This window comes from Xenopus tropicalis, chromosome 2, assembly GCF_000004195.4.
Source record: "Xenopus tropicalis strain Nigerian chromosome 2, UCB_Xtro_10.0, whole genome shotgun sequence".
NCBI classification, from domain to species: Eukaryota; Metazoa; Chordata; class Amphibia; order Anura; family Pipidae; genus Xenopus; species Xenopus tropicalis.
The window spans coordinates 96,081,291-96,107,898 of NC_030678.2; the positions used below are offsets into that span (position 1 = coordinate 96,081,291).

General features: G+C 41.6%; 1 protein-coding gene and 1 long non-coding RNA gene across 11 annotated transcripts in view; one reads left to right on the forward strand and one right to left on the reverse strand.

Moving 5' to 3' along the window:
- rph3al (rabphilin 3A like (without C2 domains)) overlaps nucleotides 1-26,608 on the reverse strand; it is a 130,251-nt gene that overhangs the window by 96,204 nt on the left and 7,439 nt on the right. For 4 of the 10 annotated variants that reach the window (XM_012956834.3, XM_012956835.3, XM_012956827.3 and 1 more), the window contains exons 2-3: nucleotides 23,638-23,801; nucleotides 7,890-7,975 (exon numbers count right to left, since the gene is read on the reverse strand). In XM_012956834.3, coding sequence (XP_012812288.1) covers nucleotides 7,890-7,966 — 77 coding nt within the window. In that variant the 5' untranslated portion in view covers nucleotides 7,967-7,975; nucleotides 23,638-23,801. 10 annotated transcript variants of the gene reach the window in all.
- Nucleotides 18,248-24,939, forward strand: LOC116408856. The gene is made up of 3 exons (XR_004221327.1): nucleotides 18,248-18,288; nucleotides 20,745-20,875; nucleotides 24,818-24,939. It is a non-coding gene; the product is annotated as an uncharacterized LOC116408856 (long non-coding RNA).

The following is a 26,608-nucleotide window of genomic DNA, read 5'->3' on the forward strand; positions in this document are numbered from 1 at the left end:
AGTTCAAGGGGGCCGAATACTTTTGCAAGCTACTGTATATATATATATATATATATATATATATATATATATATATATATATATTATATATATATTATTTATATATATATATATATATATATATATTATATATATATACACACACACACACACACATTGGTTCAGTTCTGGTAAACTGTGCACAAAGTGTTGAACGCCAAATTGCAAAATCAAAGTACAGGAAGCAAGATTTACACAGATCAGTTCGGATTCTCATTGGAGGATTTTCTACATTTTAAAGCAGTCAGTGGAGAATTGGGGAAAAGTTAAAGAAAAGTTTTATTGTGCAATATTGCTTTAAGAATACAACCTTGATGTTGCTGGACTACAAATCCAAACATGCCTTCATTACATGTTACATTATTCTGGGATTTGTAGTCCAGCGACAACTGAGTAACATTTGGTTGAGCAGTGTAACAGGGTTTATATCCTCTTTAAATACTTAAGTAAACTTGTTCATAGTAAATACCAAATCTTCTATAGTGTTGCGCAATAATATCCCTAGGCAAGAAATTGGAGATCTGTAAATCCCATTTTTCTTGCTTCAGGGCATGACACAGTAGCCAAGCCAAACTAAAAGCAAAGGTGACATTAGTTTCATAAACCATTAGGCCAAATGAACAAAATCTACAGTAAAGTAGAATGATCTAACTATAACAATCACAAATATAAACAAACATTTTAATGTTTTCATGCTTAACTATTCCATATCAAAATGTGAGCATCTTCTGCATGTTGTAGCCTTAAGCCTTTCTGAATAATGGCCTGCTACAGTATTTCCGGTTATGTTTTACAAAATCATATAATAAAAGTAATGGTGGAGGTCGGCAGAAAAAGAGAAAACAAATAGGATTTCATGCTGAAATTTGGAAATTCACAGAAAGACATGTTTACACTTATAAGATGTAGATGGTGCAAAACAATTTAAAAAATTAACATTTCAAAGTACAGAATTGCTAATAAATAGTATATTTAAGATCAATCAAAAAAGGCAATAAAATAACACACACTAGACAACATGCAGTATGGTACATCATACACTGAATCATATTAATACTATATCATCAAAGCACTGCACAGTCAATGTTGTCAGTACAGGAACAGGACCCATTTTCCAGAATGCTTGGGACCTGGGGTTTTCCGGTTAAGGGGTCTTTACGTAATTCAGATCTCCTACCTTGAAGTCTGCTAATAAAATTATTTAAACAGTAATTAAACCCAATAGGATTGTTTTGGCTCCAATAAGGATTAATTATATGTAAGTTGGGATAAAGTACAAGGTACTGTTTTATTATTAGAGAGAAAAAGGAAATTATTTTTAAAAATGTGATTTTATTAAAATGGAGTCTTTGGGAGATGGCCTTTCCATAATTCGGAACTTTCTGGATAATGGGTTTTCAGATAAGGGGGCTGATAACCACATAGGCTTCCAGGTATTTCCAGTGCTCAAAAATCCCTCACAGTGTTCCAACATAGGAACACACAAAAAAGGAGATTTTGTGATACTCACCGCTAAATCCTTTTCTCTAAGGACGTCTGTGGGACACAGGGACCATGGGTATAGTAGGTACCAGCAGGAGGCAGGACACTAGAATAGGAAGAAGAGGACGAAGCCCCTCCTCCCTGCTACTATACCCCCTGTCACTTCCTGAGTGAGCCAGTTTTGTCAACAAGATAAGAGACAGTAGAACAGGGATATATAGAAACTTTCCAAAGGGAATCGCTTCCGGGTGGGAAGCCCTGTGTCCCACAGACGTCCTTAGAGAAAAGGATTTAACGGTGAGTATCACAAAATCTCCTTTTCTCTAGCAGTTGTCTGTGGGACACAGGGACCATGGGGACATACCAAAGCTGTCCCATTTAGAGAAGGGTGGGAGAAGCGGTTCTATGCAACTATGGCATGTAATATCTTTCTCCCGAATGGGTGTGATGTGCTGCAAGGCTCAATTTGCGACACTTAGTAGGAATAGAGGACCGTGTAGTGGCCCTGCAGACTTGTTCGGCTTAGGCCTAGCTCCTGAAGGTCCAAGGGGCGCCAATGCCCCTAAAGAAACGAGCTGTAATGCTGAAAGGTGGTGACTTCCTTCTGATAATGTATGCTCCGTGGATGGTCTCCTTAATCCAGGGGATGTTGTGGTTTGGAGGGTTTGCAGGCCTTCTGGGGCCCGGATGGCAAGTGAAGAAGAATGCCGATAGACGTATGTCCTAGGTCCGGTATAGTTAGGGATTCCGAACCTGAACCGGTCAGTGGAGTGCAGTGCCGATTCTCTTGAGGAAGGTGGTTGATGTGGAAGAGGAAACACACTGGAACGAGATAGGAATAATACTTGGGGCCGCTCCATCTGCATGACAGACTAGCTAAGAGCGCTGATAGGTGGTTGAAAAAGGGCAGGGTTAGCCAAGAGACCCCCTGTGGAGGGGTGGCTATATCAGGCGGTAGCCAGATATGTTAGGGAGGACAGAGCAGAGATCTCGGATCTAAGGGGATCCCATAGAAGACCCTTGTCCAGACAGTAAGGAGGACACGAGCTGTGGAACCGAGAAAAAAGGTACGGCTGACGTCTGGTGAGAACACCTTTGCACCTGAGTGCTAGGAATGTAACAGCCGTCAATTTCAGGGAGGCTGGATCGGGAGACGAGTCGTGCCCTGAATGAGAAGTCAGGGTCCTGAGGGAGGCGCCCAGATCTGACTTGCTGAAGACATCTTCAGTGGACTAGGCCCTCCTGGCCAGGAGGGAGCCACTAGAATGACGGTACGTGTCTCCACTTAGCTTTTCCTGGTGACTCTGGGCAGAAGAGGAAGGGGTCCCAGAGAAGAGGAGGAACGGGGGTTCGGTAAGGAGTCACCGTGGGGTGTCTGCCGATAGGACTGGGGGGGGGGGTCACGGTCCATGAGTTCAGCTTCTGGGAGCTCCAATCGGTCGCTATGCCTTGGAGCTTAGGAACCTAGGGATTCTCCTCTGGATCCTTTTGCTGCTGAGTTAGGTAATCGCTAGTGCAGTTCTCGAGCCGGGGATGGTGACTGTCACAGCCATCCGAATTGTAATCTGCCGAATAAGGATTCTGTCGCCTTCCTGGAAGGCTTGTCGATTTCACGTTCCGCCTTGATCGATTATACAGGTTATCGTGAGTACATTATCTGACTGAGCTGGGAGGCCTGGACCCCGGGAGGAGAAGTCTAGCCAGGTGGGCTGTCCAGATCTCCCGAGTGCCGGTTGGTTGCCATGTTTCTGGGGTCGACCAGGTCCCTTAAGCCAGGGTGGTCCGGGACTACGCCTGGACCCTTTAGGCTGGCATCTGTATGTTCACGTAAGTAAGGCTGTGTGAATGGAAGCTGTGGGAAAGGGACTGCATCGGAACACAATGATCGCATGGATGGGATGCGAACAAGACAGTGTGTCAAAAAGTCATGCCGAGTGACAGTTTGAGCCGAAGGAGAGGAAGTAATTTGGAGATGAAGACTCCTGGCCGTAGGGGTAGTACTTCCCATGGGTGCCATGGAGATTGGCATCCTTGGGGACCAGATACGCCGATGTATGATGTCCGCATTCACCTATTAGAGGGATTTCATCTGAGCAGTGGAGCTGCAATGTTTCAGGTCCAGTACTGGACGAGGGAGTCCATTCTGCTCGAGAACAGGGAATAGGTGGAATAAGGACCTCATGGCCCTGTGTGTAGAGATCCCAAGGTGATCGAGACATGAAAGCCGCTTGGCGGACTGGACAGAATTCGAGAGTGGTGCAAGAATACTATCTTACGTGTCCTGGGGGGGTGGCGTGTGTCTCCTATAGACACGTGAGTGCCCTACGGGGAATAGTTCTGTTGAGGAGGACGCTGCAGAGGATATTCTCTGGCATAGGAAGCATTGGAGAGGAAGAGATGCCCCCAGCGAGGAAAGGGCTGGTCTTCATTTGGGGAAGAGGGATGCTCTTCTCCCCTGTAGCTTGTAGAATATTCTATGAAGTTCTGGTCCAGACAGGTACCTGCCCTGAGGACCATGGTGGTGAGCAAGTTTTAGTTGAAGAAGGTTGGCTGGCCGTAGTCGGAGCCACGTAAGGTAGGCTGCCACAGAGAGAGTCTTGTGAGGCTAGCATTAGTGCTGCCTCAGAGATGTTTGTCGAGGTAATCCTTGGCAGGTCGGATTTGGCTGCGAGGGCTGAGTTCCTTGGACCCGGGCTGGATGGCCTGGGGCCCCCAGGCTGAGGTCACAATGGTGTGCCGACTGTCTCTGGCTGAAAGGCAGGTGATCGGAGGAGTCCCAAGCCTGAAGCGACCAGGGGTCAGGGACTGGGAGAGGTGAGATCCTGAAGGAATGACCGGAGAGGGAGGGGCGGACCCCCTTTTCCCAACAGTTGTTGCGGAAGGGGATAACGCCCTTGGACCGTTGGTTAGCCTGGAACCATTAACCGGTGATCCCCCATATGAGGATATCCAGATGTCTGTGGGGTGGATGCAGAAGGTATCTTCTCACTCTAAGGAGAGAGTGGGAAGATTCCGAGACCATAAGGTCCAGACAGGGGATGCAATGAGGAAGTCAACTGCTGTAGGAGTGACTTCTGACACCCTAGGGTCAATGGAGGAGATTTATGCAGAACTCAGTGATGATTCTCTCAGTGGCTGGAGCATGTATGGGTCGCTAACTCTTCTTGGAGCTGGGAAACTTGACGCTAGGGATATTTGGCCTGAATCAGGACTTGGTTTGACCCAGCCTGACCAATATCTGTCCAGGTGGGCGGTCAACCTTGGTATGTCCGTGAAGGCTGGAAGACCATACAGGTGGACCTGGCTGAAGGTGAAAACCTGCACTTGATCATCTTGCTCCGCAAGGAGATGAAGAGATTGAGAACCGGGGCTCTTTTCTGTCTGAGGGAAGGTAGAAGTTCCCCTTAAAAAAGGGAAGCATAATGCGGAGAGAAGCTGGTAGCGTGGGAACACCGTGCCGGAGTATAGGCAGTATGGTGCCTAGCACGTTGTCAATACAGGGCCTAGTGCGGTAGCAGTACAATGCCTAGTACAGTGTCTGAACGGCATGGTCCCGAAAGAGTGTCAGCACGGTGCAAGTATAGTGTCAGCCGGTGCAGAGTGTCAGCACGGTGACAGGACGATGCTAGCACGGGCCAGGAGCTGGCCCGCGCAGGATCAAGGTAGAGAATTACCGTGTTAAGTACAGTGCCAAGAATCGTATTTGGTACTGTGAAAGAATTGTGCCAAGTACAGAGCCGGTCGGCCTAGGCTGAGAGAGTACAGAGCCGAGTACAGAGCCAGTACAGGGTCAAGACAGAATGCCAGACTGTGTAAGAGCCATGCCAAGTACGGAGCCAGATACAGGGCCAAGTAGGCCAAGGCTGTGTAGGTATGGTGTCAGGTAAGAGCCAAGTACATAGCCAAGTATACCAAGGCTGTAAGTTATAGTGCCAGGTAAGGAGCCAAGTACAGTGCCAGTCTGCTAAGGCTGTGTGTGTACAGTGCCAAGGCTGTGTAAGTACGGTGCCCAGCCAGGAGCCAATTACAGAGCCAAGTATGCCAAGGCTGTAAGTACGGAACCACGTACAGAGTATAGTGCCAAACCAAGGCTATGAGGGTACAGTGTGAGTACCATGCCAGGTGAAGTGCAGTGCCAAATATGCCAAGGCTGTGTAGGTATGGTGCCGGGTAAAGGGCCAAGTACAGAGCCAAGTATGCCAGGCTGTGTAGGTATGGTGTAAAGTAAGGAGCCAAGTATGGCAAGGCTGCAACCGTATGGTGCCAAGTAAGAAGCCAAGTACAGTGTCAGTCTGCTAAGGCTGTCAGTACAGTGCCAAGTACAGTGCCAGGTGCAGAGCCAAGTATGCCAGGGCTGTGTAGATATGATGCCAAGTACAGAGCCAAGTATGCCAAGGCTGCAACAGTATGGTGCCAAGTAAGAAGCCAAGTACGGTGTCAGTCTGCTAAGGCTGTGTCAGTGCAGTGCCAAGTGCAGTGCCAAGTGCAGTGCCAAGTGCAGTGCCAAGCGCAGAGCCAAGTATGCAAGGGCTGTGTAGATATGTTGCCACGTAAGGCGACAAATACAGTGTCAGTCTGCTAAGGCTGTGTGAGTACAGTGCCAAGGCTGTGTAAGTACGGTGCCCAGCATAGAGCCAAGTACAAAGCCAAGGATGCCAGGACTGTAAGTACGGTGCCACGTACTGAGCCAAGTATAGTGCCAGACCAAGGCTATGTAGGTACAGTGTGAGTACCATGCCAGGTGTAGTGCCAGGAACAGTGCCAGGGTAAATGCCGTGGCCTGTATAGTGCCAGGTACAGTGCCAATACAGTGCCAGTTACATGCATTAATGTGACATTAACAGGTGGTACTGAATTGCTGAAAGCGGCTGAAAAAAAAAATAAATAAATAAATAAATAAAGCCCAATGCCTGCCAAACTAGACTGTGCCTGATATCGCCCTGCTTGCTCCCCCTTCCCCCCCCGCGCAGGTACCGTTCCATATGTGGTAGCCTGCGTTGTCTCTGCTTGATGAGCTGAGGTTCCCGGGTGACGAGCGTAGTGACCATATTCAGGATGGAGAGTGGGCGATAAGATGCCAGGTCCTCCCCCCGTGTGGAAGGAGCTGCGCCATGGAGTACCGGTAGAAGTGGAGAGCAGGCACAAAGGCGCGAAGGAAAAGCGCGCGAAGGAGTCGCGCGATGACGTCACGGGCGCGACTGAGAGCAGCTGCAGTGAAACACACGGTGGAACGCATGGGTGCGAACGGGGAGAGGCGAGACCGGGAGCTGGGCAGGCGAAGCAGGCAAGGTAGGCTTGACAGATTGGGCAGGTTAGGCAGGTTGAGCGGGCTGACAAAGGCTGACCTGGATGTGTGTTCTGGCACCGCAGCACTGGACAGCTTCTGCCTCACCAGTAGAGGCAGGGATCCCTGAATGGCCCGCTCCAAAGGAGGCTTACTGGCCCCAGTGTGCGTAGTCCCACGTAGGGGGAAACCTGTGTAGGAAGCCCTTGGTGAGGCCCCTGTAGGTAAACCCCTGGTGCCAGATTCAATCTGGCCGAAGAAATCCATGAGGATGGTAGAGCAATCCTGTCTCCTGAGGACACTAGAAAAAACTGGCTCACTCAGGAAGTGACAGGGGGTATAGTAGCAGGGAGGAGGGGCTTCGTCCTCTTCTTCCTATTCTAGTGTCCTGCCTCCTGCTGGTACCTACTATACCCATGGTCCCTGTGTCCCACAGACAACTGCTAGAGAAAATACTAAGAAGTCAATACATGAGTGGCAAGAACAGCTTTATGCTGTAAAAACCTAAAAACTTAATTTGCCAAATCATGAATTGAGCCTCAAAAGAGCTTGTTCACAAGCTGTTCCACTCCTGTAACTCACATGTAAAGACGGTCACCAATACTGAAGGACATTTCAAGATACACAGGGCTTAATTCAGCTTTCTTCACTGCACTAATTCTTTTTTTATCTTGTATTTAGGTTCTTTAGTAAGTTAATTCCATTGCTTAGAAAAGTAAAAGCAACATTTTAAGTTCACCTGTGTCATGCCACAGTTTTAACAAAAACGAAAAACAAAGATTTAGTTCAACAGATATTGAACACGTGTCTGAGAAGATTGGGGCTAAAAAGTGAAGTCTGGAGGCTTTTATTTTATACAACCAAGCTTCACCAGGCTGAGACTTCTAAGCCTTGGTATTCCAGATGCCCCAAGGGATGTGGGGAGAGGTAAGAAATAAGTATTTGAGACTTCACTATGTTTGTAGGTAGGAGAGATGTTAAATATTAGAAAGCATTAGCATTAGAAAGTATTAGTTAAACTGAGCAGCCACATTTGGTGTGTTCAGCAAGTCACGCAATTTGAATAGATATCAATCAAACTTACTTTGCTCTCAGGGCAAGCTGCCTGTCATTAGGACACACCCACTGATCTGATCCATTATTAAAAATTGTATCCGTCATGGTGATTATCTGTTTACAAAATAAAGGTAGAGAAAATTAATAGACATTTTCATTATGATGATTTTGTTATGTTTAGCAAAATGTAAAATTTCAAGAAATCAAATGTTGTCATGAGATCTTTACATCTTAGTAAATGAAGTGCTGTAACACTGATACCAGACATAAATCTGACATAAGCCAATTTTCCATTTAACTCCTTTTTTGATGCCAAACTAAATTTGCAATAATAACTAAAATGCCATGCTTTGAACTTCAAAGGTTAGACATAAGTCTAGTATCTCAATTTTCAAAGGTTATCAATTCATAAGAAGTATAATTTCATTTTTTTGTATTGATTTTTCAATTTGCCTTATATCATTACATATTTCTTTTCATGGGGACATGCTATTAGAGGTAACTAGAAAAAACAAAGTAAAACAGTCTTCCCATGGAATAAGAAAATGGCACTCCCACAACTGTGTAGTTTAAAATATATTACCGGTACAGGTATGGAACCTATTATCTAGATGGACTGGATGGATTCTTGGGGGCTGGATGGATTCTTAGCAAGTGAGGGAATACAGGGTTATGGGGAGATAGCTCTTAGTACTAGTTGATCCAGGGACTGGTCCGATTGCCATCTTAGAGTCAGGAAGGAATTTTTTCCCCTCTGCGGCAAATTAGAGAGGCTTCAGATGGGGTTTTTGCCTTCCTCTGGATCAACTAGTAGATAGGCAGGTTATATATAGGCATTAAGGTTGAACATGATGGACGTATGTCTTTTTTCAACCCAACTTACTATGTTACTATGAATTCTTGGGACCTGGGTTTTTCTCATAAGGGGTCTTTCTGTAATTTGGATCACGATACTTTGTCTTCTAAAAAAATAATTTAAACATGAAATAATCCCAATAGAATTGTTTTGCCTACAATAAGGATTAATTATATCCTGATATTTTCTCTGAAGGTTGCTTTCAGCTGCCACAGACAGCACAATTCCACTAACCGTGACAGGGACAACCAGCAATAATTATGGTGGGAAACTTGACAGCTAGTATCATAAATCATTAGCTGCCCTTGTAGAGAGTATGAATCCAGAAAATGTGCTGCACTATGTATAGCACAATAATATGCAAAACATCTATTTGAAAACCATTTGTCCTGAAAGCAGTCGCCTTTGTGACTAGTCAGGCTGGAAGCAATAAACCCCTATGTGGGTTATATGAGAGAGTTTCCATAGAAGGCTGGTCAGCCACTATTATATCATGTATGTTTTCTGGTTTTTAAGGTGTATATTGACAGACATATTGCTAAATAATTTAGGGCAAACAGTGGGAAGTGCCAGAACATAGGAGACTTTAAGGGAAGTGAAATACTCACAAAATAAACGCAGAGGGGCTCAGATTGGGATTTGGTGAGTTCCCGTGGTGCTGCAGCCACAAACAGCCAGCCAGTGGGGGCCCTGCAACCTGGAACCCTTTCCATGCTTGAAACAGCGCCACCCCATTATATTTTGCATTTTGCACATGGACTGGTTCAAACAGTTAAAGGACGTGTCTGTGCAGCCGTTGCACACACGTGCATTTGAAGAGCAAGATGGAGGATGACGCAAGGTGGGGTGCATTATGAGTCAGGACTCGGACCAATCATCACCGCACCACCAGCTGCAGTCGAACTGTGTGCCTGCTGCCTGCCTGCCTCACACACTACTACCCGGGGTGCACAGCCAGCCCATTTGGAAATTCGGCGCTTGGCTGTTGGCTCCTCTGTCCAGTTGGCAGTAACCACCATGTGCTGCACCTCCCTCTAGCTCCAGGCCTCCACATACCAGTGCCACATTACTAAAGTAATAAGTCAGGGAGGGTAAGAGTCAGTGACTGTGGCTCCTCTCTCCTCCTTGTCTGCATAAATCATTCATAAACCTACACTGATAACTGACTTACCACCCAATCATGGCTCAGACAGAGCCATATGATTGAGCAGTAATTCAGCCATCAGTGTGTATGTATGTATATATATATATATATATATATATATATATATATATATATAATTTTTTTTTTATTGATTGATGATGATGATGGTGATGATATCATCATAACTGGTTGGGGATCACTGTCTTCAAGGGACCCTGACACATTCCAATGAAAATACTTTGTAAATGTGTCATTTTCAGCATGAAAATCTAGCTAGACAAAAGTTCCAACGCCTCCCCCAGCTGACAGGTACTTACCCAAGTGACACACCAACACGTCAAAAGGATCCTCTGCAATTGTGTCCTACACTCTGGGCTGATGGTGGTCTGATCCCTCCACAGGCTGGAGAAATGCTTTCATTTGTAATTAACCTATGGAAGTATTGTGCCATCTTAAGCCAAGTGTAACACAGGCAAACAGCACAGCTTCCTCTGCTCTCAGTACCCTTCATGACAAGCAGGTACCGCTGGGCTGGGGATGACTGGAGGGGCTTTTGCCTACACAGATTTTCATGCTGCAGCTTTTTAGTAATACTGATGTGTTCCTAAGTATTCCTTTAATGCTAGTGGGTTTCTGGAATGTATAAACTGCGGGCACCAAGTTCTGTGCCATAAAAATTTAAATATATTTATTATATTTTGGCATTTCCAGAAACCATATGTTTTTGGTACACTATGAATGTATTTTGGAATGTATAATAGTATAGTTTCTTGTGTAGGGACCCATAGGGTTAAGCTCCCTATGGCTTTACTTCCCTATTTTTCCTTATCTGTACTGTTATAGGGCAGACCCCCCTATACTCAGGTTACAGTTTCTTAAGCTATCCCTTACAGGTTTAGCTCATTTAACCACTCCCCTTGGCAGACTATATAGTGTCTTGCACAAGGAAGTGTTTTCCTCTTTGGCTGCTGATCTGCTACCTGACGCAGAGCTCCATCGAGCCTGGGTACAGATCCGGCCCAGTAAGCCACATATTAGTGCTGGGCAGTATGACCAAAAATTTATATCACGGTATTTTTTAAAATTATATTGGTATCACGGTATTTGACGGTATTTTTTTTTCCCCATGCATGACTAGGTGACCACCCCAAACACCCCCCCCCGCCACCCCAAACACCCCACCCCCCGCCACCCCAAACACCCCACCCCCCCGCCACCCCAAACACCCCCCCCTGCCACCCCAAACACCCCCCCCCCATTTTTTTAGTATATAAATCTTTCAAAACACTTCCAATGCCACAAGCTGTAGTGGCCCGTGCCCGGGGTGCCCAGGAAACATGGCGGCACTGCCGTTGTACTTACTCTCTGTATTGCAATAAACAACTCTGGGGTTCCCAGCTACTGCCTTGTTCTTATTGGGCCCAATGGGTTCCTGTAGCACGGTTCTATCATGTATAATGGGGTGTATAGAGTATTAAGACCTGTGCCCCTATTTGGGGGTGCCCATTCTAACAGCTCTGAAGTGGGCCGGATTAGAACCAGCCTGTGGCCAATCAAAGCTGGAGGCTGTTTATAATGCAAATACTAGGAGCTGACACTTCGCAGAGGGGGTTCATGGGAATTCTAATTTTTTTGGTTGGAATTTTGCTGGGAGTTGTAGTCCAGACACAGCTGAAGGAATAAGCTTTGCTTTCACTATAAGCTATAGGACAGTATAAGCCCAAATAACTGGGCCAAACAAGAAAGCAGACGCTATTATCTATAGGAAAGGGCACACTGCCCTAATGAAAGATGGCGGCCGCCAGTAACAGCAGGTTACACGTTACCACGCCGTCTCTGTTACCCGGAGTTTGCGGCGCGCTTGCTGACGTTACGTGCGCGCTGACGTCACGCGCAACCCGGAAATACTAAGAAAAATTGCCAGGAGGCGCGCACACCGGTATGCCGGTATGTTAAAAATTTATATCAATTTTTTTTTAAAAAACGGTGTTCGGTTTATACCGGTATACCGCCCAGCACTACCACATATCCATCCAAATTAAGTCGGGGACAGGGCCCCGTGAATGAGGAGAAGACAGTATAGCAGCATAATTCATAGCACCCTCTAGAAGTGGTGAGATCAGACAGAATTATACAGAAAGAGCAGCCATTTGCTCCATCAAGGATAATAGCAAAGGAGTAGTCTTCCTAACAGGCATTACTGGCCTTAGATTAGGGACACAGAAGTGCTAGGGAAATAGGTTAGCAAATATGCCTTGCCCTAACCTCCAAAAGAGCATGGGACTATGCCGGTGAGCTTTCCTACCTATCACACTGTTGTTGTTCTACCTGCCCAATCCTCTTGATGAGAAGGGATATCCAGGGGAGCATCATACTTCTGCTATTGATCTATCTTTACATCAATTGTATAACTGCATACTGTATACCATCTATTAAGTGAGTATTGAAATACCCTGATTACCTTTGTCTTGGACAAATAAAGTATTATCCAGTTAATCCATAAGAATCCTCTGGCGTCCATTTCTATCTATTGCACCACACTACTGCAGATAGTTGTAGTTCAACAACCCCTCAGCTCCATTATATACCTCCCACGTAGCGGAGGCCCACTCCTGTGCATTAAGGTCGCATGTAACACATGCTCTACAGCACGCTACTAGCCTGGGTTGGCCATATTATAGCCAAATAGGTGTTACACTTGATATATGATTTTTTTCATTGAAAAACACTATACAGGTATAGGACCTGTTATCCAGAATGCTCGGGACCTGGGGCTTTCCGGATAAGGGATATTTACGTAATTTGGATTTCCATATCTTAAGCCTACTAAAAAATCATTTAACCATCATTTAAACCCAATAGGATTGTTTTGCCTCCAAAAAGGATTAATTTTATCTTAGTTGGGATCAAGTACAAGATACTGTTTCCTTATTACAGAAAAAAAATGAAATTACTTTTTAAAATAGTAATTGTTTAATTAAAATTAAGTCTATGGGAGATGGCCTTCCCCTAATTTAAAACTTTCCGGATAAGGGATCCTATACCTGTATTTGTGTTTTGTATAATTGTATATAATTATGTTGTGTTTTGAATGTATTAGTCATTTAGGTTGTCAGGGCATATTTTGGAATTTACCATTGGTTTTGGCCTTGCAATCTTAAATGCTTATTTCTGGTGGGGTAAAAGAAATCTTATGCCTCTAAAGTTCCAACCCACTCTTTCCCCTTCACCTGCTCCAGAGTGTGGGGGTAGGGCCAGAACTAGGTACTACAGAGAGTAAACTATGTTCTTCCACATCAGGGAGTTGCCCTGTTATTAACAACTTACTCATGCTGTATGTCTCAGAGTGATTGCAGAAGTATTTGGATGTAAAAGGTAAATAATTTTAGGCTAAGGAAACACAAGTTAGTGATGTTCCCTTACATAGGCATAATTCTGATTAATGCTTGATTCTAGCATGTGTAAGGAGTTTGAATGATGAATAAACCATTTTAGGCTAATGCCACACGTAGCATATGGCACCTACCTGTGCCTGCACCCAAATGAATGAAATATGCTCGGGTGCAGGCACATGTAGCCGACATCCGCTGAAAATATCAGGAACAGGGTAGGCTAAATTTACAGTAGCGGGGCGTATTCTCGGTAAGCCATTTTCAGCTTGCCGAGAATACGCCCGTGTGGCATTAGCCTAATATCTCAAAATCTATTCAATGAAACAATAATGAAAACATATTAGGTGTATTAAATAGCTACAACCATTTCCCTTTATGAGACATGCTCACCATCCTAATGTCACCAATTTACCTAGCATTCCAGCTTATACAGTAATTGCATTCCACCCCCAGGCACCCCCTTTGGCATTTCCATCTGACAAAGCACAGGCTAGGATTGGAAAGTGAGCTGCTGGATACTGAGGGAGCCAAAACATGTGTGACAGTTTATACTAATAGGGTAAAAAAAAGAGTTCAGAAACTTCACTTCTCCTTGAAGCTGGCGTTTTCACATAGGAATAAACACATGCATATGAGTGTAAATAATTACAGGGAACAAGTCCACTGTGCAAGCATTACAATCACTATCAAAAGTCCAGACATGCATGGAGGAAAAGACCCACTATCCAGTCAATGTAATGTGTAATCACCACATGCTGTATTCTCATATGACTGAATTAGCCTGAATGTGTTGTACTCCATTAGCAGAATGTATTCCCTTGGGCTACATTAGTCTGTTTCTTATTTTTTAGCTCCATGTTCGCGTAGCATGTAGTCTGTCTGAAACACATCTTTTGTTCACAGTTTGGAAGAGGTTCACACCACAAAAGTGAGCCTTCAATTTAAAATGAACTTTTAATACATTTGTTTGAATTGTCACAATTCCATTGACATCAACATATTAAATTTAGCACTCAGCTGAATTAAAATGTTGCTTTAAAGCACAGATGGGACCATAGTTATAACTGTGCATAGTGTTACTATACAGTCCAGTAAAGCTTTGTGTTAGGTTAGTAACCCAATTTAACCCATTTATGGGTACAGTACAAATGGCAGTGCCAAAATAATTTTGTGGTAGTTTATGTGGAATGTTACATTAGCTAGAAAGGGGAGCAAAACTGGTCAAATACAACTCACAATTTGCTTTTGAAAACATGACACATCCTGGATGACTCACAAAATGCCTTGTGTGCCGCAGCCCCTGGAGAAACTTGCAGATGAATCAAGGTAAGATCAGGCTGAAGAAGCATGTTGCATAATACTAACAGCAGAATTTAAGGTTGTAGTCACAGAACTACCTTCAAATTAACACCTAAATTCCCAAGGCTTAAAAAACCAGTTGTTATTTCAGCTTAAAACTTTGGCTAATACATGATCATGATTCAAACCAGAATATTTTACCATACAAACTTAACTGAAACAGTGCAAGAAATCATTCAGAATGATAAAGAATGCATCACATGAACATACAATTCAGTGACCCCATTTGAAACCTGGAAGAAGTCAGAAGGATAAGGCAAATAATTCAAAAACTATAAACATTGAAGACCAACTGAAAAGTTGTTAAGAATAGGCCATTCTATAACATACTGAACGTTAACCTTAAAGTGAACCACCTCTTTAAAGGATATGATTCTAAAAGGAGATTTTTGTGCTCTGCGTGCTCAACTTCTGCAATTACAAGGTCCTCTAGATGCTATACTTTTAGTGCTCAATAATGCTTATGATAGGGAAATCCCTAGGGGTGACTATGGCCCCTGTGCCGGCTGAGGTGGTCTTGTTTATACTGCCCCCCTCACTTTATTTTTTAGTGTTGGAGCCTCAAGATTGTGCTTCTACACTAGAAGAGACAAAATTCCAACTTTAAAACCAAAATTTTGCCTTATATTTACCAGGAGTGGCTTTTTGCAGACCTCATAACCTGCAAGGCACTGCTGCCTGAGGCAAGATTCTCAAGCTTCATGGCAGCAGCGCCCCTAGAAATACCTACACTGGTACAGTTAATGTTATCTGTACAGACTAAAAGTAAACTTACTGGGATAGTCCTTTTAATGCCATTGAAAAAGAGAAAGACACTGAGAAAAGTCAGAATTTAAAGAGCTCACCAGTGACAACTTTGGGTGCGGGTGCTTTGCCCCAGACATTTAGCTTGGGTAGGTAAACAACTTCCCAAAAGATTTCAGCAATTTATAAGAAAGATAGAAAAATGTAGGACACACCATAGCCTTATTCATTTCAAGCACACAGGCATTTACTCATAGACTATACGAGTCATATACAATTGGGGAGTCACAATAAAAAAATGTACATACCCTTATTTTACCAATGAAAGAAGCCAATTTTATTGTATTTTGAATTGTTTTATTCTGCATTTTAGTTCTGTCTCTTGGTATAAGGTCATATATATATTAGGGTAAGGAAAGCCCTGTAACCAGTATTGATTCAGAGCCTAGATTTTATTACTTCTTTATATTCAAACCCTATTTCAGTCAAACCATTGTCTTATCGCAAGGGTAAGCAGTTGTAGTAACAGTTCACATTTTAACACTAAAGGGCAGATTTATCAAAATGTGAGTTCAAAGCTTAATACATAAAAACTTACCCACATTCTATTCATTCCTCAGAACTCACCATTTGTTAAATACACTTCTAAAAATTAAACTTTAAGCTTGAATTTTAATAAATCTGCTTCAAAAAGTTACATAACTCAAGAATTAAAAAAATGGATTGACAGCAAATTGTCTTAAAACAGTGGTTCTCAACCTTCCTTATGCCGCGACCCTTTAATACAGTTCCTCATGTTGAGGTGACCCCCAACTATAAGATTATATAGTGTTTTCCGAATATGTGTTTTCCGATGGTCTTAGGTGTCCCCTGTGAAAGGGTTGTTCGACCCCCAAAGGGGTCCCGACCCACAGGTTGAGAACCGATGTCATAGAATATCAATGTCTGTGTCATGCCAAATAAAATGACATTTTAAAGGTGAACTGCCCCTTCAACAGGAAGCTTTATGTTTCTGGTTCCAAAGCAAGTAGCTTTTGCTCTGATTGGGGAAGAACATGATATTAAATGCACAATTCACAGTGTGACAGCAAAGGAAAGTAACAAAACAGAACTTTTGTAACATAGCCAAACACACCTTGATTCAACATTGGGCACTATATAGTAGTGTAAAATAAGAAAACTGTGGGTATAATACAGCTCTGTGCATGCTACTGCCAAGCAGTGTTCTCCAGGAGCAGAGGAGCTAAATGGAATACACTTATCAGTTGAGCACATTAGCAGCTCCCTCATCAGTATGTTCTTTCAGATGCATGTGCATCCTGGATGCTGTCCTTGATTCTAAAACAGCACAAGTTGTGCAAACACATCCTTTATATTATCAGTGAATCCATGAGCTACTTTATAAACAATAGGCAACAAATGCAGCACTCTAATAGGCTAAAACATGCACCATAAAGTCAGTTTTATATCAGTCACTGTAGCTCCTAAAGGAGGCCAACCAAATTCCAAACTCAAACATAACATTGGGGTTCTACCCAATTTGCTTAAGAGTCTGCAGTTTATTCTGAATGCTTCATGCTTATGAACCGAACAATAAACATAATATGCACACAGACACTAGGGCTCATTTATAAACATTGGGCAGTAACCAATAGCAACCGGTGATTAGCTTTTTTCAGCCAGCTGCTGGTTAAACAATGAAAGCAAACATCTGATTGCCATGTGTTTATGCCAGTGCTAATTTGCCCAGTGTTGCCCCTAGGCTATGAAAGAAACTAGTATACCAGTGTAACCATAATCTATAACACAGTATACATAACAGGTAATAGAACTTAAAATGTCCGGAATATGATTTGAGTAATTTCATTCATCAATTAGCAAAAGATGTTTGTGGCATTTTAAAGCCATAAGTTAATAAACGTTAGCACCACCAATGGACAGGCTTTACTTAGGGGTATATTGATTATATTAACTCTGGAGACAAACATCACCAGTGATATACCCATAGTAATCAATCAGATCTTTACTTGTAGGTGACTGTTCAAATCTAATTGCTGATTGGTTGCTATGGGCACCATCTCGGGTAAAGCTTGTCTCCAATGTTAATAAAATAGCCCCTTAGGCTAATGCCACACATAGTGAAAAACATTTGCCGAGAATACGCTCCTACGCTTAAAAATCCTCTTACCTATGCCTGCAACCGAAAGAACTAAATAGCTTGGGTGCAGCCACATGAAGCCGATATTCGCCAAAAATTCTCGCGTTTTTTGGCAGATATTGGGTAATTGTGCCTGCACCCGAGCATATTCAATGCTTTCGGGTGTAGGCACAGGTAAGAGACCTTTTAAGCGTAGGAGCTCTGTGTGGCATTAGTCTTAGGTTGTCTCACACATAGTCCACGTGTAGCCAATCCACAGGCACCATGGCATACTGCAGTCCTTGATATTACTGGTCTTCCAGGTTACATGAATCCATTGGGCTGATGGTTATATAAGGGCCTTAATAGGAGGAATATTGGTCTCTGAGCCTCCCTTTCACACTGGAATATGGTCCTTTTTGCTTAAAGGAGAAAGAAAGGTAAAAACTAAGTAAGCTTTATCAGAAAGGTCTATGTAAATACAGCCATAAGCACTCACAGAAACGCTGCACTGACTTCTCTAAAAAAAAGTTGTGTCTGTAATTCCTGTGCCAGAGACACACAGCTTTCTGTTTTCTGCTCTTTCCTGCTCCCCCCTCCCTCAAGAATGCTAAGAACTCACTCCCCCCCCCCTTAGGAATGTGGATCTGAGCCAATCAGCAGGAAGCTGAAGCTGTTATGGCATTAGGGGAACTTTCTTTACACAGCTCACTGTTTTTTCTTCCTGTTTGGCTTCAGATCTTCTTAACAGGTGAAATATGGGGAGACTTAAGGGCACTACTGAGAGGACTGAAGGTATGCCTGCAACTTGAGATTAACACTTTACTAGCCTTTTCTTTTCCTTTAAGGTGGATTTAAGTTTCAGTAATGGGTTAGGCCCATTGTGCCAGGTGGTTCCTCGAACACCGACTCCCCAAACTACATACGACTCTTCTTACTCCCCAAACTACATACACCTCCCTTCCCAACGTATCCACATACTCTCTAACTTATCCTTTGTCTTTTCACATCCCACCCCTCAGAAATACGATATTATATGATTAATTTGTCTGATCACCATTATGGGCTCTAGAAATGAAGCAATGGGCAAGGTATGGACAGGAAATATAGTAGGTTAGGAGCACCCATTTTGCTAGGTGTTTGATTCAATTAACCAATTGGCACCAGTGCTCCTAAGGGCAATAGTAAACTTAATATCCAAATAAGAGAATACTTCAATCCTTTATTTCCTGTAATACAATACGCTGAATATCCCACATATAATAAAGTCATACATTGAATACAAAATAACTAGGAACAAACAAACACATCCATGACAACAAGGAGAGTAATAGCCCACACTGTAGTCAATGTCTGCTGTTACTCTTATAAACAGGGCTCTGCAGTATTGCGCAGACCTGCCCACCAGTGGTGGTCAGCCCTTGTGCATCCACTGTCAGTGCCCAATTAAGGCAGACTTTTTACACTTTTTTATAGTGTTTTTTATTGCATTGCTTGCCAGTACAATGTTTATTACACATTGAGACTTTAGACTTTGCTAATAAAAATTGTTGGAGCATTATTTGCATTTAGGGGTTGCTACATGCTACATAGTTATGTAATCCTCTGCATTTACTGTATGAAGACCCCTTGCATTACCATCTATATTTCATCTTTGTACATGTGACAGATAAAATGCTGTTAATTGTAAGTTTTTAGCAAATTTTCATAAAAGAATGTTAATTTAAGATTAGCATTTAAGATCTGCAACTTGTTAGTTTTAACACAAACTCATACTAAATATGCCAGAATGCATACTTTCCAAAAATTTACGGTTAATATACTACAATGAATTTTTGATAAATACAGGTCAAAAATCTCCAAGGACAGATAAATATTTGACAGCACCTAGCACATCAGTTAAAAGCTTTTTAAAATCTATGAAATATGTTTCATGCTATAACTCACTGTGCAGCGAGATTTTATCAGTGTGTCCCAGTAACATAAAGTAGTTGACAAAGTAGTAATGGAAACATTGGAGTAGTAAAATGTCACTGAAATCCTATTATTTCAACTTCAACTAGATTATTACCGGGAAGTAAAATATCGACTTTTGCTCTCCAGAGTTTCTTTATCCTGAAAACAGGAAATAACGAGATTCTACAGATTCTGAGTTATTCTTGTGAAAGCAAGATATGAAACATTTCTACCAAAGCCTTCAATTTATAAATGTAAAAAGAAATTTAAAAAAATGAAGAAATCTGCAAACTTCAACCTTTAAAGCTGTAAAGTTCACACCAGGTCTTGAAAATCAGAGACTTTTATTATATTGCTCCATTAAGAGCTGGGGCACTGTGGGTTACAAATGTGCAGCTTTAGGGACAAGCAGGCAATGCTTGGCCAGTTGAGAAAATGCTTATTCTTTTGGAGGCCTGATGGTGACGAGCAAAGATTTGGCTACTATGGGTACTGGGGTACTATGGGTACTACTATGGGTGACTGCACTAATGCACTTTAACATTTATGTTAGCAAATACCAGGATATTAGTTTAGCTTTCTGAAACTCCTTCCTTTAGGCAAAGTTCTCTTTTATTTGTAAGAATCTGGTTGGCAGAATAGTAAAAATAGACCTGATGTAGCTTTTCATTAACAAATAGATTTAACCTTAGATCTTTTTACAATCAGTACCAAGAAAATGTAGAAGGCACAGATCCATGGACAGGCAAAAAGAGTAAAATAAACCCTCAGTTTATAATTAAGTGCCCTGGTGCACAAAATGGATAAGGCTGTTTTAATCTTATATTTGCTTAAAATAAAGCTATTTGTTTCTTTTACTCTGCCTGTCTCCATGGGATCTGTGAGTGCCTGCTACATTTCCTTGGTATGATCCTTCGCCTCGAGCTGTAGGCCTGAAGCACCCAGACACCATGTGGTCATTGGCTAATCCACCTGTTTTGTGGTATCACATTGAACAGTTTTTTATATAGTATGGTCTTTACACTCAGTACTTGATTTCTGTTTAAAGTGGAATGAAGTCATGCTGGTTTTGCAGTGTTGCTGTAGAGGTTTGACATTCATTCATCCATTGGATACCATTTACAGTAGCAGTTACTGTTGCGATCTTTGCTACTATTTTGTTATGCCTCTCACTTCTTTATTTTCTTATGGTTAGCAGAGTGTGCAGTCATTTTACTGGTGGAGGTCTTTGCTTGAAAATGGGCTCTTTTGATGGGCTCTCTGCTACTTTTTACTCCTCTGCTTGCCTTATTTAGGTATAGCAGCAGCTGATAGAACTCTCTCCTCCGATTCCAAGACCCATTTGTATTTCACTGAAAGCACTGACTTTTCTCAAAAACCTGGACCTTTTTCTGCCCCCCACCCCCAAACTGAAGACCCAGTTAAGGTAGGTAACCCATGTGAAACATCTGGTTTTGACATGCCAATTTGTTCATCTTTCTATATGCGCACAAACAAATTTATACTTTTTGAGATGCCACAAAAATGTTTTAAAAATTAGAAGGCTTCTTTGTACTAAAACACAATATGCAATACACAGTAAAAAAAAAAACTAGGGTACAAATAAGAGATTTATAATACTTGCGAACAAAAACAGATGTATTAAGAAGGGTTTTCTGAAAGTCAACTGATTGCAACCCTGAGACCTAAAATACTCTATATCAATGCTGTCCAATTTGCATCCAGCCAGTGGCCCCACCTGTATGGCTGCTGTAACTAAAAGTAAAGTTTACCTTTGTGTAAACTTTAAATTGTATCAGTACAGATATTAAATGACCCCTGCATTGTTAACACCTCAAATTCAGGTTGTAAGCCCTGCATTGTTCACACCTGTATTACCATGTATAATTCATACGTGAAAGGTCCTACATTATTGACATATGTAATGCCCTACAGTATTCACACCTGTAAGACCTCAGACTCAGACTGTAGGAGCCCACATTGTTTACCTGTTCACACCTCAGACAGACTGTAAGAGCAGTGCCGTCATTGTGTCACAGTATGTACTGCAATATAAACTGTTCATGATCAGTTACTTTCGTAGTAATTATATGTGTCCCTGTCTCCTTCCCTATTCTGCTCTCCCATGCCTGTGTGTGCAATACTCTACCTGACCTATGCTCCCTGTGTGTGACATACTCTCACTGCCCTATGTTACCTGTGTGTGCCATACAAATAAGAGATTTAGAATACTCTTGTTATCTGTGTGTGCCATACTCTGCCTGCCCTGCCCTAGGCTGCCTGTGTGTGGCATACTCGGCCTGCCCTGCTTTACCTTGCCTGTAGATTGGGGTTTTAAAATTAGTTCTTTGGATGTGTTATTTAACAAAACTGCATTTGCTGTTACTCTTCTTATCTGTGTGTGCCATACTCTGCCTGCCCTATGCTGCCTGTGTGTGCCATACTCTGCCTGTCCTATGCTGCCTATATGTGCCATACTCTGCCTGTCTTATGCTGCCTGTGTGTGCAATACTCTGCCTGCCCTATGCTGCCTGTGTGTGCCATACTCTGCCTGTCTTATGCTGCCTGGGGAGGTGAACCTGGCAGGGGTTTGGTCTGGCATTTGTTAGCAAATAGTTGTTAGGGGGTCTCTAAGATGTTTAATTATGTGCTGGGGGTTGCTGTGCTATCCATTAGAGAGGAGGAGCCATAAGGATTAAAGGGCATGTCTTAATATGACATAATAAACTTTTTTCAAATATGAGTGATGGATGATATCCCTGTAGTAAGCATCAATTATTTGTTTTTTAGGTGAGCTACTACCATTAATGTTGGTATGGTTAAAAGCTCTTGTGATAACACTGGTGTGATTTGAAGTAGGTGTGGCTTAAAAAGCAAGTGGTCAAAACTGGCTTCCATTATCGGCCATCCACCACACAGGCCAGAAAAATTCCAGCCCTCTGATGGATAGCACTACTTTATATCCTTCTACAACCTATCAGTAGGACCAGATTGCACTTGACCAACTGGCAGGTGCCAGCTAAATAGAGCATATTAAGGAGACCACAAGAGATAGAAATGATGTAGAATATTTTAGCACTTTATAAATGAAACAATAATACGGCAGGCTTTCTGATACTGTCTAATCTCCATTCCACATTTGCTTTCACAGACAATAGAATTCCAGATATCTTGTCCTGTGTGTTCTGTTTCAAAACAAGTTTGGTAACTTTGTCATATAATATAATCAGTCTACTCAGGGCACATACTATTCTCTTTTCATGACAAATAAACAAAGTACAAAAATGTAAAGAAAAAAAAATGTCAAACAAGAACAACATTATAAGAATATAAGAATATATAAAATACAGAAATTTAATAAAAATGTACAAATGTAACTACTGAATGGGTTACAGCTGTGGGGTTTATAACTAGCAAAAGCAGGCCCACCTTTTCCATAGCTGAGCGAGAGACAGAAACTTAATTTAATGACTTAAAACTACTTCTGCCTTGTGTTCATTTTATATCCCTGATAGCACAACATATTTGTGTGCACCTCTAAACTATGCACACTTACTGGAGGATTGTCATGGTCACTTTTTTCAGCAGAAGTTCCCTTTCAAATTAACATGTGCTAAAAAGCAGACACAGGTGATCCAAACAACCCTGCAACTTAATCCAAGGTGAATTTAAAGTGCCACCTGGTTGCCAAGGTCAGTAACCTTGACAACTAAAAGGATTTTTATACTTATTGTTGTTTATCTTTCTAAATAATTCAGACATTCAGACACCCAGTTGCTATGGTTAGTAAGTCTATCATTCAAAAATGCATTAGCCAGAACTGTAAGTGCACCAGTGGGTAAAGGCGATTCCCACAAGAATGAATGGGTGGTGATGTCCCCCAGGGAATGAGTGTTTATGACATGGCATCTATAAAATGAATGGTAAAATAGTTTATGTACATAACATACATTTCTCAAGCAGAACGATACTCTATGCCAAAACAGGTGACTATTTGTGAAAAGGTATATTATAATTAATACACAAATCACTGCACTTTGTCTCATAGCCTAAAAAAACATTTAAGGTTTATGCAGAAATATATAAACCCAAGTTCTCAGCAATTCTGTATTGCTATGTAGTGACCGCAGTGGATTTATACAAGTGGCTTTGCAGCAAAGAATAGGGCTCACAAACACAATCTCTTACCTTAAAAATTCTTGCAATGTGGACGGACTTATAATGAGCTTCTCTGTTCTGACACTGTATTTAGCTGGAAAGAAAGAGTCCATGAATAAAGCATTCATATCCTTGTGCTGTTACATGCAGAACTTTGGCAACAGGGGTGGAGCTGTTACACTGAGAGCTCACGCCTAAAAACAGAGGAAAAGATAGTCAAACCCAGCCCCGGCCTTGAAGTGCCTGGAAACTGAAAATCACGTGGCGCTTTTGTTCTGCAGCTGACATCCTGCTTCAGAACACCTACAGTAACAGGCACTAGTTAAAGGGACAGAACAGGCTGAATAGGAGGCACTGGTAAATAAAAACCCACAAAAGAACTGCAGCTTGCAATAGTGCCCAGTATTAAAGCAATTCTACACTTTTACCTTTAAAGTAAAATAATTAACTATGTATTCGCAGGCTATACAGTAGCCCATAAGATTTATGGGGTGTGGGAAATTTGAAATATCAATTCTACTTCTCCAGAACTTTAAACGACATATATGAGCAAAATAATTGCAAAATACCAATTATTTTCTGATTATACATGATGAAAGAAGTCACGTGTCGCATAAAATTACCCCATTTTTTATGAAATACTGTATGCATGCCAACCTACTGGGAAACTACAGAATGTTACTGGTGACAGTGCCCACTCACTACTGGGGTTTATTTATTTATGGAGTAGTAACATTTCCTACAGGACTAATCACCTATAGCAACCAATCAATAGTTACCATCACAAATCACCTGTTAAAAGCATCTTGTTTGGAACCTTGGTGCCTTAAATTACCGTACATATGGGGGAAACAAGTTTGTGAGGATGTCTAAATTCCGATACGGGCCACTATCGACACACGTTTGCAGTAACTGGCTTGAATGGCAACTTGCACACTGGTGATGGAGCTCAGCCAGAATATGCCCAAATGTGCAGTGATAGTCACATACCATTCAGGTCAGCCACTGCATACCCAGGGGTAAGGGTGGTGGCATATTCCACCATGTTAGGTGCCAGACCTCTCTCAAATGACAGAAGTGATATTGATTAAGTTATATTTTATTTTACAGAATTGAATATAAAGTAAATGAAGGAATTATGGAAAGATACAAAAATCTTGACTGGTTTTCCTGTTCATGTTTACACTTTGCACCTTTCTTTTATTTGCAGATCTACAGTGATGAACAAAGCTAGCTTTTACTGAATACTTGACATCAATTATACTATACAAAAAGCACAGTGTTGAAAAGTGATACATTTTTAATACAATTTAAAAGCCATAAATACATTAAAAAAAAGTTGGCCTCAGACTGAATTTTGTAACAAGTTTTTAAAAACAGTGACACCTAGTGGCAAGGCAGGGTAAACCTATAAGTACTTTTAAAAACCATATCAAGAGCGATCTTTTATCCTAAAAAACTGTTTTTAACACAGTTCATAACAAATGCATGCTAAAATTGGCTTCTGCCTTCACGGCTTTCAATAGATGTAGATTATTCAATAAATGTATTCACTCGTAGTAATTACATGCATGATATATGTATTTAAGACGAATTATTGAAAAGTTGCAAGTATCATCTAATGTACTTATGCAATGGTAATACTCAGTACACCTGCATGTTTGACTAGACATCTAGTAGAAGTGTTTCTGTTTGCCTTTCGCAAATCCTCCAGGAAACATTACCTGATTACTTAATGAACACCTTGACTACTTCATCAAATTAAACAGAAGTTCAGACTACTGCGTATCAAGTAACAGTTCTTGGCATGAAAACAAGCTTAACTGTACTCTATTGTATAAGCCTGAAGCAAATGTATACATTTTATGCACCTGAATCAGATGATACATTTTATCCATGATCACAGAAACATTCAAACAACATTGATATAGGCAACATTTTGGAGCCTGTATTAAAGGCATACTAACCTTTCCTGTGCTTTTACAGGAACTCTTTCCTAAAATTATGGTGTTAACAAACTGGATTTTTTTCAGCCATATGGCATGTGCTTTGATAAACTTCAGTCACTGTTTACTGCTGTGCTGGAAATTGGAATGATATCACCTTTCCCCCCCAGCAGCCAATCAGCATAACAATGGGCAGGTAACAAGATAACAGCTTACTGACACCTGCAATGTTAAAAAAGCTCAGATTTCCCACCTAGTGGTAGATATGGGAGTATCACTTAATAGTAAACTAGTAAACCCTAGTTACATTGAGAAACAGAAATAGCTTATCTGAAAGCAGTTGCATTGTGCAGTGCTGGATCCTTCTAAAAGCACATGATCAGGCAAAGTGACCTCAGATGGCTGCCTACACACCAATACTGCAACTAAAAAACACATTTTAGGTTGAAGAACAAAATTTTAAATCGTAGAATTAATTATTTGCAATGTTCACAGTGTAATTTATTCATAAAAATATACCATAAAAATCATGACAACATTGCTTCTATAATACAAAACAGAACGACCTGGGAGAGAAGCCAAATGGGGTGGAATAAGGTCTATCATCATAGGACACAACCACGATATATGGAACCGATAATAGAAAAGGGCAAGACATGTAGAAGAAGCCAGATAATTAATAGACATAGAAGAGGATCAGAGTATTCATTTTCTTTCCTTAAAGGGGTAGTTCACCTTCAAATTAACTTTTAGTATGTTATAGAATAAGCAATTATTAGCAACTTTTCAACTCGTCTTTAATTTTTTATAGTTTTTTAATTATTTGCATTCTATTTTCAACTCTTTCCAGAGTTAAAAAACTATTGCTCTGTGAGGCTGTTAGATTTTATTAATTAATTTTCAATTCAGGCCCTCTCCTATTCATATGCCAATGTCTTAATCGCACCACAGCTTCGTTGCTATGGTAATTTGGACCCTAGGAAACAGATACCTGCTAAAATTTCAACCTCAAGAATAAACAAAAAATGAAGACCAATTGCAAATTGTGTCAGAAT